This window comes from Lycorma delicatula, chromosome 5 (genome assembly GCF_047948215.1).
Source record: "Lycorma delicatula isolate Av1 chromosome 5, ASM4794821v1, whole genome shotgun sequence".
NCBI lineage: Eukaryota > Metazoa > Arthropoda > Insecta > Hemiptera > Fulgoridae > Lycorma > Lycorma delicatula.
Window position 1 is genome coordinate 47,602,145 of NC_134459.1, and position 17,734 is coordinate 47,619,878.

Genomic DNA, 17,734 nt, shown 5'->3' on the forward strand with positions numbered 1-17,734 from the left:
TTGAGTTCCTATTATTTAAAAAGACAGTAATTCCTACTTGTTATGATGAGCTGAGAGCATTAAAAGTAGCATGATTTCATCTGGTAGGCTTACAAGTGAACATCTAAGTTAAAAATAAATACTTTGGTTGTCTTTATATGAATAGGAAATTTAATCATTATGAGTCGTAAAGGCATTAATGTTAATTAGTATTATCCTCTAACTGTTCTTTTCTTAAAGTCTCTTAATAATTTATTCCAGGAATTATATAATTATTCTAATTCATTTAAAAATATTTATTATATAAAACTTATCAATTGCTTAATGATGACTTTTTCCTGTTTAGCCTCCGGTAATTACCATTCAGATAATACTTCAGAGGATGAATGAAGATGATATGTATGAGTGTAAATGAAGTGTAGTCTTGTACAGTTTCAGTTCGACCATTCCTGAGATGTGTGGTTAATTGAAACCCAACCACCAAAGAACACCGGTATTCACAATCTAGTATTCAAATCCATGGAAAATAAGTGACTTTACTAGGACTTGAACTCTGAACTCTTGACTTCCAAATCAGCTGATTTGGGAAGATGACCAAGCTGGTGGGTTGCTTAATGATGAACTGAAACACTTTAATTAAATATAACATTTTAGAAACTTGTTATAATATTTTTTAAATTTATTTTACAATCGTTTTCAGTAACTAGAAGCTTTGTGATGTAAAGTTTTTAAAAAGTTATATTTAATAAATATGGTTCAAATTGTCATTAAAAAATTGATAATTTTATAAAATTTTCTTTGCTATCATGAAGAAAACTATTGTAAGTATTTATTAGATAATAATGAATACTTTTTCTATATAAATATCAATTATTTATAAATATTAATCAATTTTTAAATCATTAAGAACTCACAGAAACATTGTTCTTGTTTTAGATCAGTTGAAGACTTACAATCAAAAGTTCAATATCTCAGAAATGAAATTGATAGAAAAAATTAAATCACATAATGAATGCCTAATGAAAAAATTACTAACTGTAAAAGATTATATTACATAATTATTCCAGGATACTTTTACCAAAGTTTGCTGATTTCCATGTATAACGTAACAGAAATGAAATCTTGCTTATTTATATTAAAAACAAGTAATAAGTAGTACGTTCAATCATCTTACAATGGAGATAGATATATTTTTAGTCTTATCTAATTTATATCCTCCAGTGGTATTTTACTATTTAAAATAAAAAAGGATTATTCACCATTACTAATTTACGTTACATGGAAAAACTCCATTCAGTTGTGTAGGATAATAAATTACTTACATTAACAGTAAAACTAAAAATATGATAAAAGGTAAATATTTCATTCACAATAATAAACAAACCTCTTCTAATTAATTAATTAACAATAAGTAGGTGCTTATATAAAGTATCTATACTACCAAATATGTGTTTTCAAATGATATTTAAATAACATAAAAAGGTGTATAATAAAATAATAAATGATACATAAATAAATCATTTGACTTTATTTATTACTAATAAAACAGTTAAAATTACAAAAAAGGAACATCATATAATATTTACATAAAACCAACATTACCGTACCTCAATTTTTCACTTATTAATGACTATTATTCTTGTGAAAACATAATCAGACTGTATAGTATAATGTACATGTATATTTATTTATATATTTACAATATAATTATTAAAAAATTTTATATACAATTTTTTTTTTTAAATTAAAATTAGTATAAAATTTAAAGAATAATTAAAAATTCTTTGTTTTATTTATCAGAAACTTGATATTTTCATAGAGACATTAAAACTTATAACAATAAGGACGGTAATAAAAACAATTATATAACTAATAAAAAATAATAAAAATATTAAGACTGATATTTTAGGAACATTAATTTTTATTTATACAAATTGTACTATATTTAATATATATAAAATTTAAAAAAATATATATATATGTAATAATAAATACAGTGATTCTACTACATTTTATAATAAATGTTCTATGAATGTATATGCTGATAAGTATACAAAACATAACAGCTTTTCTTTAATCTTTAACATTTTTAACAAACATTTACAAAGTCATATAATTCATACAATTCCACATGATAAAAACATTCTATTAAACCATTTTATAAAAATAACCAATCTTAATATAGTAATCACTATTATTCTCATCAAACTTTACAATGACACATTTAAAATAATTTTTTATCCATAAAAAGTAAAAACATATAATGTTCCAACACGAGCACTTATCAAAACAGTACCTAACCTAACAAAAACCTAAACTTTACATTAAAAAAACATTAAATCAGTCTTTAGCAATCCCTTACTAACAAATATCACATCTCATTTTATCTAGATAGACATTCATAGAACTACTTTTTTTTAACATAACTTCTTGATGTAGTAAACTAGTTAATTAAGAAACCTGATTTTTCAGGTCAGGTTATAACTTATAAATTTACAAGTATTATTATTGTAATAAAAAAGTTTTTTTTATTCAATTTTAACTACTTGAATGAATATACATTGTATAATTTATATTTATAAAATAAGGAAAAGAAATGAATAATAATAGCATATTTTTTTTTTAATTTTAAAGGCACTTGATAAAGAACTATAATAGATAATAATTATAGAATCCGGAAGACAGTAACCAGTTGTAGCAGTGGTAAAGAGTAGTTGTAGAAGCTGTAGTTGTATGAGAAAGAAGATAAAGTAATAGCCAGTCTGCTGCTTTTCACCACATCAGAACTTCAAGTGATCCATGGACTCGTCCATTTTCAGTAACCATTATAAATATGGTCCAATGGTACACCACTATGAAATTGAACATGCATCACAACCAGTGATTCAACAACAGTGGAAGAGAGAACTGAAAAACAAATAATACTTTATAAATCTTTTGATAAAATAACTTATAACTTTAAGATTGACTTTAAACTTCAAATGATATATAACATACATATAATTTATGTATTAATATGAATTTTAACTGCCTCTATATTCTTTTTATATCAATTATTTTGTTTGCATTTTGTGATGCTCTGATTAGAAGTTCTTTGGACCAACCACAAAAATGTTAGGAAAGTTCCTATTTTATCTATGGCTTTAACACGCCTACGTATTCCAGTTCATTGTCCATATAATGGATTTTACATACTGATCTGAATAAAATAATTAATCATAATAAAAATAATTTAAAAATCTACCAAAATAGAAAAAAAAATTTATATCATTCATAATAATACCCACAAGAGATTTTATTGCCTGAAAATACATAAAAACTAATAATAAAAGACATAAATTGAAGGAAACCAATCAGGCGTGATCAATAACACAACTGATGCTTTGCTGATATACAAACAAATTAAACAAACAAATCTTCTATTCTGATTAATATGTAATAATAAAAAATTATAAAGATCACATCAGGAATGTATCGATATGATACTCCAGGACAAAAAAAAATCTGCCTCAGTATTTTTCTAAATTTATCAATGGAAACCATGTAATACATTGATTTGAACAGCATTTCAACATCTGCAATTTATTATAAAATAAATTTTGTAAATTTTGTCAGAGCTCATTTAATAATTTAATATATAAACAAATGAAACAACATTAAAGATATCACATTAATTACATTAACTACTACATAAATCACTATTTAGAAGGCATTAATGAAAATTATTTGAGCACATATTTATTTAGGTAGACATTAAATGGAAATGCAGAAAATTCAGAAGTTTTTTACACTTTTTAATTAGAATTACTTAAAATTAAAAATTCAGTGACAGTAATATTGTTTATGTAAATAAGTCATTTTATTTTAAATAAATTTGTGGAAAGTTTTTTTTTTTTTTAAATGGTTTAGTCATTTATTAAACAAAGGATTAAAAATTATCTTAAGTAAACTTACAAAACTATTATCAATATCAGCTTAAACTAAATTAAAAGCTAACTCATTCATCACAAACTAAAATTGTTTTAGAAAGTTAACATTTAAATCATCACATAATGACATTGAATATATTAGGAATTATGTAAATAGTTTCCAACAGTTATATGTAAGTTTAAAAACAACTAGAAGGAAATTTATAAATAACCATCAATATCAACTTAAGATTAGGGCATTGGGGGTACAACATTCAAAAATAATTTCTTCCATGAATACAAGATAACTTTTAACTTTATTAAAAGCAAAACCTTTAACTAAATTAATAATTTCCCATTTTTATGTGCATTTCTATAAAAAGCTTTAGTAAGCCAGAAATTATCTAGTTCAAAAATGTCTTGTGTTGATCACTCTGGGTTCTGAAAAAACACAAAATGGTGACTCATTGGAAAGAAATGTTTTAAATTCAGTTTAAATTCTTAGGTATTAAACTGCTAACTTTATTTATGATTAAAACAAAAATTTATTCATATATTTTATTATATATATATATATATATATATATATATATATATATATATATATATATGTATATATATATATATATATATATATGTAAATTAAGAACCATAAAGAACATTATTTCCTAAGATATGAACTTATTTCTAATTATCATATAGAAAAAATTCTTCCTATCAACTTCATAAAAAAAATTTTCAAGCCAACAAATAGGTTATTTTTAAAAAATTTCAAAGCAATATTTATTAAAAAATAGAGGAAAAAATGTCAATAAAATATATTAAAATGGTAATAAATATTAGAGTTCTAATTTAATTTTTTCAGTTTGACAATTGTATAAAAGATTTTATATTTGTTTTAAGAACATGATCACTTGATATATATATATAAATTAAGAACCATAAAGAATATTATTTCCTAAGATATGAACTTATTTCTAATTATCATATAGAAAAAATTCTTCCTATCAACTTCATAAAAAAAAATTTCAAGCCAACAAATAGGTTATTTTAAAAAAATTTCAAAGCAATATTTATTAAAAAATAGAGGAAAAAATGTCAATAAAATATGTTAAAATGGTAATAAAGATTAGAGTTCTAATTTAATTTTTTCAGTTTGACAATTGTATAAAAGATTTTATATTTGTTTTAAGAACATGATCACTTGAAATTTTTTAAGAAGCCTTCATCTGAAGATCAATTTAGTGATTGTATTTATAAATGTGTCTGTACTTTATTAAATGTACTTTATGAGATATAATGAAGTAATTGATATACTCAATTGTGTGTCAATCAAGTAACAGTTTAAAAAATATTTTATTTAAGATTCTTTTGTGAATAATGTAAAAGTTATGACAGTTTAATAAAATGATAAATGATCAGAAAGGTAATCCAATGCCATAAAATTAGGCAGTTATTTTATGACTACTAATAAATTATAAAATTGCACATTTCATTAGACATGCATAAAAATCTCAAATTATAACAATGATACCTTATATTCATGAAGTAACATAAAGTAAAATATTTTACTTCTAAATATAATAAAAGAAAAATAATCATTAACAAGAAGAAAAAATCTATATATATTATTCAAGTTTAAGGTTTCTTTAATATTTATTAATAAAGCAATAATTAGTGACAGCCAAACATATTTTTTTTTAAATTTAGAATCCTTATACTTGAATCCAGGTGCAAAGAAAAGATAAAAACCATAAAAAGATTCTAATTTTATATTAGCTCTATAGATTTTTATATTTCCGTATTTTACAGAAATTTGATTTTATATTTTATAGAAATTATCCAAATTATAACCAAACCTTTTTGCTACATTTAATCATAAATAAATTTTTATTATATGGGTATATTCTAATAAAAAGTTAATGTTTAATATCTCAGTGTGATGTTCATGTAGGTCGGATGATTTCTATACAATCTCATTAGGTTGTGGCTTAGTAACTGAATGAGTAGAAATATGAAGATCCAAAGAACAAGCTAATTTGAATGTAAGCTATCACTTTATCATACAAGCCACAAATTTATCATATGAGATTTCTATCTATGATAATATAAAAATCTTTATGAAAAGGCTGAATTAATTGTTAACTGACAAAAATCCTTATTGAAAAATTACTTTCCTTCTCAACAAATAAGTAGTTATAAGGATTAGATTTAAAATTCAACTTAGTAAGTTTTATTTTGACTCTTATATTTATTACTTCCAGGGATGGTATAAAAAAAAAATTGTATAAAAAATATCCGACCTTGACATTTTCTCTTACTGCTAAATAATTAAACATATCAATACAGTATTAATATACTGACATAATCCAAGAAAATATCATAAGCCTTAGGAAGAACTCCAATTAAAAATGTACCAGTTTATTTTGTGGCTTCAAGGTTTCATACAAACATAAATATCTCCATATATATACTAAATACATGCAAGCAAATGATAAAGTCAGATATGCTCACTTCAAGGTCAAACATTCCTTTACAAAATCAAATAAAAAAAGATCTTAAAAATATATAAATAAATTTACCTCATTTTGCTTCCCGTTAAGCAATAATGTACATCATTCACCAATAAGGAACACTGTTCTGATGACCGAACATACTAAAATCAGACCATGGGTCTAAACCATTATCGCGATATCTCAAATTGATGTTAGGTATAGTAATCGGTTCTGATTTCGTTTTACTGTTGTTTCCTGAATTTTTTCTAACGATATGATAATTTTTACCATCATTATTATCCCAATATTCACCAAGTTCAGAACGATAGCATACACAAAATTCTATCAATCTTGATTTCGGTGGGAGTGTTATACGAAATGAAAACGTATCGTAAATAATTTTGACTCCTTGTACCGAAGGTGTATTATTAACGTATGTGCAAAATACATCTTCATGTGTTGACCAACAATCAGTAGATGATCTTACAAACACTTCTTTCTCAAATGTTAAATTACGAACTTTCACTGTTCCGATTACAGATTCTTCTGATTCTTTAACGATAACATTTTCTAAGGAAACATTTTTTTCATCGAGCCTGTTGCGAAATTCAAGATAATTCGATGCTGGTTGAGGAAATGTCGGTTCCCAAGGTTCAGGAGCTACCTCGGCAGATACACCTTTTGTCACTAACATAAAGAATTGTGAATTCCATGAAGGGGGCATACCAGGTCCTTCAGTCAACATTCGTACCTAACAACAAACAAAAATTACACATGTAATATATATATATATATATAAAAAACGATCAAACTTAGTAAATTCATAAAATATTTTTTATTAAAAATATAAGTTATGTAACCACCATTTAATTTAATCTAAAAATTCTTTCTTTTTTTTTACTAAAAAAATATAGCAATTAATATGCAAATTTTATCTGTTACCTATTGTTTCTCCTGAATGTTCCTAACCTGTTTTTGGTTCCATAATGACTCCTATCATCCATTTATTGTCTTTTAATTTAACTTTTTTCAAATGTGAAATTAATTTAATAAAAACATTATGCAGTGAACTGTATCTGGTGTTTTTAATCCCATTGTTCTACAGGTAAAAATTCATTGAACTCTGCTTTGGTGATTGAAATTTTATTTTACTTCACACCTTTCAATATTCAGGATACTATTCCCTGTGGCATTCGAGGTGTTATTAAACTAACAGAATGGAAGGGATGCTTATCTTACCCAGGATCAACATCCAGCTTTTAACATCAGGTTAGATCTCAGGAAGTGATTTATTTTTTTTTTATGTATATACATACATTATATTAACATTTTCATAAGAAAATTCAGCATTTTAATAATGTAATATACTGTTGATTTGCATGAAAAAATTATATAGTATAGTCACTTTAAAATATATTCTTAATACTAATTTGGCAAAAACTATGTTCATATTAATAAGTTTTTTTTATTCATTGTAAATAAAATATTGGTCATTATAAGAGATATGTTGTAATATCTGTATTCTGTGTTAACAATTTATTGAATAATATCTTTATAGAATTGTTTTAAGTGAATTATGAAACCATAACTCATTTTATTTAAAATAATTCCAACTTTATAACAGAAGGCAAAACATATATTTTTTGAAAATATAAAATTACTAGCTGGCCTGTCTAGCCAGAATCTGGACCCTTGGGGCTCAAGTCAGCCCAAGAGAAATCCTGGAGACAACTCAGGGGCCCTTTGGGGCCTCCTGGGGTCTACTTCATGACTGCAGAGCTTTCTTCACTCGCCATTCCCAATTTGTCAGGGAAACCACCTGGACTCATGTGATGCAATAACAAACATACAGACAAACTTTATATATATACACTTCCGAATAACCGTGGTTTGTTAGATCAAGAGTGCACCTGATGCATGCAAAAGTTAGCCTTCAATCTACTAACAAATACCCCGTTTCAATTTTGAAAATCAAACGATTGTTTGCAGAGATATTAAAAGAGCACCCCATTACACCTCCTAAAACAGTGTCCCCGGGGGTCTTTGTTTGTTACTAGTTGATGCTGATGATTGGTCCAGTCTCCCACAGAGTGCTTGCATACCTCATCAATCTAACATCACAAACAGTCCTCACAGGAAGCCCATTATTGTCAAACAGAAATTTTTAAATTTATTTATTATTATTTAATTCTATTATTTTTGAAATATTATTCATTCGATTGATTCCAATCATTCAGTTTGCACACAGCTCACAGAGTGATAGAGACTCATAATTCGCAGTTCTTTAATTTAATTTATTAAAGTCTTTGCTTCAATCGGCCAATCTCCACTACTACATATATATATATATATATATATATATATATATATATATATATTTGAGATGAAATATATCTAAAAACCTTCTCAGTCACCAAGAAATGGGGTAAAAATTTGGTTGCGATTAATCAAGTAGGTTTTTTCTTTATTCTGAACAAATACTGACTATGATATTTACTTTCAACCAAGATATAAGATGATGACAACTCGCCTAACATTTCCACTGTTTATAACAACACCATTATCAGTTTTTTGTTAGAAACACAATTAAAAAAAAATCAGGAAAAAATGTTACTGTATTAATCATGTTCACATACATAATGAATTATAATATAAATTCATTTAATTTTAATTCATGTTTTTTTTGGTTTTTTTTTGTTTAAAAAAATTGATGATTAAACAAAGAAAATAATACCAGTAGACAAGTGACATCACCTTTTGTATACAGTCTAAATATAATTAATATTTATACATAATAAATAAGACATTAGTTTCAATGTATTTAACAACAAATGTTCAACACATGCATGCACACTACCGTAAGTATGTGCATACATACAAACACACATAAAATAAAGATCAGAACAGATTTTTTTTTTGTAAATATAACTAATTCTACATTCCAAGTGATTAATGAAATAATTTAAAGTGTTATGTAATAAACAATATCAAATTTTGATAGATAATCGTAAATACTTTTTAATTCATCTTCAACAGTTTAGTTAGTATAGTAAGTAAGAGAAAACTTGTTTTCTAGATAATAAAAAGAAAAAATGATTATTCAAATGCAATTTTATTCTGTAATGTACATTTATGTATCAGCAATACAAAGAACTGACATGTAACATAAAACTACAATGTTATTGAAATATAAAACAGGAAGGAGTGCAAAGTGTATAAATGACGAAGTCAATGCCACACACTGAAACATACTTTTCATGTTAATGTTATTTACTGTAAATAGAAGCTACAATAACGTATTCTTAAGCTGTTGACTTAATATATACATCATAATATTTTCAATAATAAGATTCAGTAAAATAAGTTTAACAAAAATGTATGATAAAATGAAAAATCTATTATAAAAACATATATATCGTATATTTCATCTAAAGTTATTAAAAACAGTAATAAAAAGTTTATTAATAACTTAATGAAAACTTACATGTGTTAGTGAAAGTCCTCTATCATCAGCAAAGACAACTTTTTTCTTTAATTTTGTAGGAGATGTCGGTTCATTATCATTATCAGAACCAGAAGATGAATCATCTGGTTTGAGGACAAGACACGGACGACGTGGTTTTGGACTTGATGGTTGACGTCTCTGTGGACTAGGTGAGAGGCGTCTAGATGCTAAAGGTGATGGTGGTGTCGATGCAGACCGACAGCTCCCATAACTGTAATATGATGGTGGGCTATGACTAAATACCGGTGGACTGTGAGCTACAATTACATCGTAATCGGCTGGCATGATGAGTGAGCACATTAAGATTTTTTTAAATCTGAAAAAAAGAAAAAAACTGTTAAATTAGTCAAGATAAAGTTCATTAAAGAATAAATAAATAAATCTTTTATTTTGATTTTTAATAATACATTATATAGATCAGATCATGAATGGTTGGATATGCTACTCCATGGATAAAAGAAATGAACTATTAAAGTATTTGCCTGGATGGATCAACGAAATTGGTCAAATTTTGATCAGAGCAGTGTAAAAAATCAACATTAATTATAAAATAAAAAGTAATTGTGCTTCAAGTTCATTTTACTTTTTTAAAAAGTAACTAAACAATAACCCATAATTTAGAAGACTTTAATGAAAACTGTTTGAACACATATTTATGTACACGTTAAATGAAATGCAGAAAATTTAGGTTTTTTTTAATTCTGAAATTAGTATTATTTCAAAATTCATCACAAGTAATTTTTTTCTGTGAGAGAAAGTCTTATAATTATAAATTAAATTGTTTTAATCAGTTTTCGTTTATTAAAAATGACAACAGAAGCATATTAAGTCCATATCTCATAAGTCAAAGTATTGTGTTGAGATATATAAACAATTCTGTAATTTGGTTTGATAGAAGTGGGTACTGTTATTTTTTAATAATAAGTTACTATTCATTTTAGCAAACATTGTACATTTATATATGAAATTCTTTATTTTCTAAATATCAGTTTACACCAGCAATTTCCAAACCTTTTTTTTGTTGTTCATGTACCACTAAGACGAAAATAATTACAAGTTTTATCCCATATATAATATATATACATGTGTGTGTGTGTGTGGGGGGGGGGTAAGTGCACACACGTTGGTTACATCCATGCGTGTGTAGTCAAAAATCAAATTATTTATTTTTTATACTATGTATAAATAATATTACATAAATTACTATTATACTATTATAAATAATATTACATAGATTACATGCGTATCCCTGGGGTACGCTTTGAAGACCACTGATTTAAACGATTTATACTTATGGGCACCAAACAGTGATCTTAAGTCATTTATTGAAACACTTAAAAGAGTAGGTAATCAGAATAAAAAAAACAAGGAAGCAATGTTGTGCTTGAATTCTTATACATTAGGTTACAAAAGAATAGTTGTGAGATAAGACTGTTTCAATTAAACGATAAAAAATAATAAATCTTTTTGTTAACATATGCAGAAAGTTAATCGATAAATCAGAGGACACTCACAGTACAAATGATTGCAGGAGGTAAGTGAAAGGTACTTTGAAGGAAGTGAAGCTTGTTTTATGAGTATTTGCAACTCTGATTTTACAAATATAACTTATTGTTCCTGAATTATCACCAATAAAAAGGAAGTGAATAGCAAGGTCAGTACAACAATTCGAAAATCAAGGCACTTAATAATTTTTTCTTTGCCTGATGATTACTTAGAGTTCACTTGATTGCATAGAGTTTAATAAATAAAGAAAATGAAAATTTATCAGATAAAAAACCCGATTTAGATTTTGGGATGTTAGTCAAACTAATTAAAATTGTTTATGCCCCCCCTATTTTAATCATTTCCATTTATATTACTAGTCAATAAAAACTGTTTAATGAACATACAAGTCCCATATAGCTTAATTAAGTCAGAGAAAACAAGATTCCAAGCCAGTCTATAATATAAAGGTTACTTAAAAAATTGTTGGAAAAATATAAAAATTATTTATACCATTTTAATTAAATCTCATTAGTTTAGATACCAAGAAATATTTTAAACTCAATTGCTTTCTTGGCATGAATTGATCGACCTTCAGTAGGCAGCCATCTGTTTTTGTTTGATACAATCACATGGTTTTAACTGTTGGCATTAAACGTTTAAAACCAAAAATAGTTCAAGACATATTGTCGGAATCCTTTAAAAGATTAATTAATCGTTCATAGCATATACTAAAGCCACCCTAATTTTCCCCCTCAAAAAACTATCTAAAAGTTAATAAAATGTAAACACTAAACAGAAACTTTTCGAAATATGAGGGAGGGAAATTAATTATAGATTTACTACACCACTTAGAGAGACAGACACGAGACACTAATAAATTATAATTATCAGTTTCAGTTTTTTTTTTTTAAATTAAAAAAATTCAACAGAAAAAAGAAATGAAGATAGGCCTAAAATAGAAAGGTCGATGAACATTAACAAATAACGTGATTATTATAATATTTCACAATTTATAGACTTAATAAAATATTACATATATATAAATATATATATATATATAATTCATATAATTTGTTTTGTAATTTTATAATGAAATGTATTATTCATTTTACATGTAATGGTAAATGTATAAAGAATAAATTAACATTACTTTTTACATATTTAATTTATGATTTAATTCATAAAATTGAATTATCTGCTATTCGCTATAATCATTAAAAATGATTGCAATAGTTTATTAGTATATTAATAATCACACAATTTATACGATTCACTTAATCAGTAAATTATATATATATATATATATATATATATATGTGTGTGTAATTAATAAAAGTATATATATATATATATATATATATATAAATAAAAAATCTGATGTAGACACACATAACTTCCTTGTACGCCTATTAAATTACATATACACATTTTTTTTAAATTAAAAGTATATAAAATTTTTTTCATTAATAACTTCTGATACTTTTCTATTTATTGTTATTGAATTATTATTTATTGTAGAAATTTTTTTACAATCAGAAGTTAATAATTATTAATGAATCAATATATTTAAATTAAAAAAAAAGTTTAAAACAAAGGAGATTAAGTCGAATTTGAATCGATGTGCCTTCCCCTTTAAGATCCAAATATTTCATTAATTAACATTTTATTTGGCTATAACTCTGGAACCAGTGAAAAGTACCACTTATAATATATCGTTGAAAAGCTCTCAATGAGGGCTTATTATTGCAGTTAATAAAGAATCAAAAATCCAAGTTTTATTGGATTATGGGCTTTTTTGGACACTTTTGGTCCAGTCGATTGCAATCAAAAGAAGAGGTGCACAACTAGATGTTACAACAGTCCTAAATTAAAAATTTCAACATCCTACGGCTTATGGTTTTTCAGTTATGCGAGATACATACATACACGCCGAAACGAGTCAAAATGGATATTACCGTTGAAATCTGAAAAATCGAAATTTTTCGCGATCACAATAATTCCTTTAATCCGTGCAAGATAATAAAAATAGAAAACAATAGAATATTATATAAAGAATAAATAAATTTACGAATATGTTTGTGTACGTGCGTCTTTTTTTATCAAAATTAATTTTATAGAATTGCTTCCATAATTTATTAAATATTTTAATAACATAAGTGATAACCTAAATATTTAAATCAATTAATTAATAAAATTAAAACAAAATGATGACATTATTTTACGGTGTAGTAACCTCGAAAAATGCTATTTTATTATTTATATAATATTTTTAATAATTATTTTAGTGAAAAAAAATCAATTTTTATACTTCCATCCAAAAAATATAATAATATTACTTTCAAAAATTACAACTAAATATTTTTTTTTTTTTAAACGGAGACATTATAAATATACATTTAATATAAAATATAAAATGAAAGAAAATAAAGTATATGCTTCGATTTTTTTCGAAATAAAAGATTTACGGTTATAATATAAAAAATAAATAAATTAGAGATTTTATAACCATAAAATTATGATTTTTCGTAATCTCTTCTTCACATATAAAATTCCGTCAATTATAAAATCCGTCCTAACCTTTTGCCTTGCTAATTTTTACTTTCAACAATAATAATATAAAAATTCAAAGAGCAAAGAAATAATTTTTTTTTCATTATAAAAAAATTAAATTATTATTTATTTTATACAAGATAAAAATATATGAATATATAACGTAAAATAAAATATATTATATATATTATATATATTTATTATATTATAAAATATATTTATACATAAAATTATTATATATTAAATAACATTAATTAATAAAGAATGAGAAATCTTAAAAACTTTCCAATAGAAAAAAACATGAACTTGTATAACAGCAAATGCTGGTAGACATCTTTTTTAGTTCTAAAAGATATAATAACTTAGATAAACAAACACTGAAAGTAAATTATAATCGTTAAAAACTTAAAAAATAATGAAATTTGAAATTTAGCAATTGGTTCTACCTCAAAATCAATCTATTTTTCGATATGAGACCACAAAATAAACACAGAGCACTTCAAAAGGGAAACTTAAAATAGAAAGAGTAGGGCTGTGATACATCATTTTAAAATGTATTAAAAAACAAAAATTTTGATATAAACACTTCAAGCTACTTTCTTTTTTTGTTTCGCCTCCGAAATCACCGTAAGGTATTACTTCAGAGAATGATACGTACGAATGTAAATGAAATGTAGTCTTGTACAGTCTCAGGTCGACCATTCATGACATATGTGGTTAATTGAAACCAAACCACTACCAAAGAACACCGGTATTCACGATCTAGCATTCAAATCCGTATAAAATTAATTGCCTTTACGAGGATTTGAACCTCAGAATTTTCGACTTCGAAGTCAGCTCATTTGCGATGACGAGTTCACCAGTAGACCAACCCGGTGATCCTAACCAAAATGGTGGGCTATTTAATTTTTAAACAATATTAAGTATTATCAGCCATTTAATATTTAAATAATATTAAATAGTCGAAATTCTGGTTAGTGTTAACGGGGCACGAAGGTTTTTTCAATTCCCTTTAAAATGATGTGTCCTAATATATTCTTTCTAATTAAAATTTTTGAATTGTCAATGGGCGTTCCTTAGATGCTTGAAGAGTGGTGGTTCTCATACCAGAAAAATAGATATACGTGTAAATACACTATATAATTTTTATATAAGGAAGTTGAAAGATACTAAAGAAAATTAATTACACACTTTTGAACAAGAATTGTGAAATAAAAATTACGTAACTAAAACTTTGTAAGATATAATAATAGTAAAATTATTAATTAATTATTTTTCCTCAACTAGATATGACAATATGCGTAAATAGAATAGAATAACCGTAATTTTATCTATCATTTTACTATAGGAGATAGTAAGTTTATATATATGTATATATATATATGTACACATATTTTATCTTTTTTATACTTCACTATGTTATATGGTGCCACTTAAATAATACATATAATAATTAGATAATATGATTTGTAAATGTGTCATCACACATGCATGCCCTGAAGCACGTAATATTCTGATTTAAAGTTATCTGAAATATTATTTCGTAATTATATGACTATTACAACCATATACAACATAGCAGTTTTAAGTTCAAATCTATAAGAAATAAGTAGAAAAATGCATTTAAATAAAAAACAGATTTACCTATATTTATCTTTCATAAATACCTTATCAATTTTTTTAATAAAGAATCAGTGCTCGACGATTTCAACTAACTGTAGCTGATATTAATAGCAGTAACAGGACGATGTAGATAGCATTAAACATATGTAACGGCCACTTATCCCCTGCATACGAATAAGTTACCGGAAAGCGTTTTCTTAAACGAACAACTAACCACTTAAAAAAAAAATGTAGTCTGTTGTTGTAAAAATAATTTTTCCTCACTCCGTAATAATGTACGTATAACTGCTAAGAATTTTAATTTATTGTCTTTCTGTTTAGAGAAAAGTTATCTTTAATGACCTTTTATTGCCTGTATTAATTTTATCTGAATTACATTTTTTTTAACAGCTACGTAAAATTTTTATCATTTAAAAATACGTAAGAGACAAGAATAAAGGCTATTCACGTATCGTTCATAATACAGTTATTTTTTAGAATACGAGTATTTTAATTTTAAAATTGAAATCAATTTAATTATTATAGTGATGATAATACTTTTATTTTATAAATGTAATTTACAATTATTATAATTATAAGTGCCCTTGAAAGTTTTGATCGTGATTTGTAAACTAATTATTCAGAATTCGGAAAGTATTAGAATTATTGCGCAGTAAAAAAAAATTAGCTAAGCGATTATTGAAATAAATTGGAGAATTAATTCATTCAAAGACCAATTACAAAATTTTTATTTAAAATCTAAAATTAGATTTCGATTATAAAACACTTATCGTCATTATATTTCGAATATAAGTAAATAAAATATATATATAAAAATATAAATAAATAAAAAATAAACAATATTTATGAAATATTTTAACAGAGTTTCGAAATCCTATTGTTTTACTGTTTTATACAATTTCGTAAGTAATCTATCAATTAATATTTATTATTATTTTATCTTAATTTACTTTTTTTAGATTGCGGGTTCAACTGCTATGGTTATTAGCCCAGATGGAAATCTGTAGCGTATGAAAAATTGATGCCTAACCGGGATTCAAACCCGGGACCTCTTGATAAAACCCCAAGACGCTACAACTCCGCCATGGAGATTGGCTATTTAACTTGCTTCCTTACATACGATTTTTTCCTCAGTTTCTAAAAATGAAAATTGTTTAAAAACGAAATTGATATCTAGTTTTATTTCCTAAATAAAACTTATCAAAGCTGTTTTATGAACATAAGTTGTTTTCCTATTTAGGTAAGAAAGATGAGATTAAAATTTATCATCCAATAAATTTTTTGTAAGTTACACATTATGACTCGTGATTCAGCCAAATATTTTCATTCCAAACATATTTTTTTGTGGTAGCCTATGGAAACCAGAGCGTTGCCTCAGATGGCTTCATAATATCAGGAAAAAAGCAGTTAGTTGTAACATGGATTTAAGCCGATCGAGGTGAACCCATTCATTAATAATATGTGTTCATAACATATTTTAAATGGTATGTGTTCATACCATTTTTATCCAAGGGATAAAAATATTCGTGTATTTCAAGAAATTGTCGGCCAGATGGATTTCGTTAATTCCTCGGCTCGGATAATGTTGAACGGTTATATTTCATACAATCTCATTATCCATCCTCTTTCCTTATTCTTAAACGTATCCTTCTTACCTATGTATCTTGTGAGTTTCAGTAGAAGCGTTCTGGATCCGTTTTACGGTTGTGAGAAACAATTACGACGTTCTCTATAAATGGCACAGTTTGCTAGTTGACTTTTGTTATGAATTTTCCAGGTAGCCAATGTCAAAAAAAAAAAACTCAACTTAGAAGGGGTTTAGATGCTTATCGGCTAATACCAAGCATAAATTTTTTGACACGAAACTTTTACGATACATGAAAACAGCGAAAAACATTTTAATTTAGGATCTGATGGGACACAACACTACCTAAAATAAATGTATAAGCCACCAACAAGATTTGAAAAATATTATTCTACTCTTTGAGGAAAACTTCGAGATACGAAATCCATTGTGGTTATATCTTCCCACCTCCTTCACCGATTGTAACCAAAATTAAATGGCATCGGTGAGAAATATTCAAAAATTACTCTTCAAAATTTCATAAAAATTGGTTCATCCAATCTGAAGATATAAAGCAAAATAGCAAATAGATAATTACACTTATTATCCCTTATTCTTGAAA

The 17,734-nt window shown here is 25.4% G+C and overlaps 1 protein-coding gene across 2 annotated transcripts in view; it reads right to left on the minus strand.

Annotated features, from left to right (window-relative positions):
- Nucleotides 1-1,488: 1,488 nt before the first annotated feature.
- Gbs-70E (Glycogen binding subunit 70E) overlaps nt 1,489-17,734 on the minus strand; it is a 45,027-nt gene continuing 28,781 nt past the window's right edge. Inside the window, exons 1-4 of one of the 2 annotated variants that reach the window (XM_075366035.1) lie at nt 15,593-15,773; nt 9,867-10,203; nt 6,470-7,133; nt 1,489-2,886 (exon numbers count right to left, since the gene is read on the minus strand). In XM_075366035.1, coding sequence (XP_075222150.1) covers nt 6,507-7,133; nt 9,867-10,187 — 948 coding nt within the window. In that variant the 5' untranslated portion in view covers nt 10,188-10,203; nt 15,593-15,773 and the 3' untranslated portion in view covers nt 1,489-2,886; nt 6,470-6,506. Of the gene's footprint in view, nt 2,887-6,469; nt 7,134-9,866; nt 10,204-15,592; nt 15,774-17,734 lie in introns of those variants that run through there. The other variant, XM_075366034.1, reaches the window with a different exon arrangement.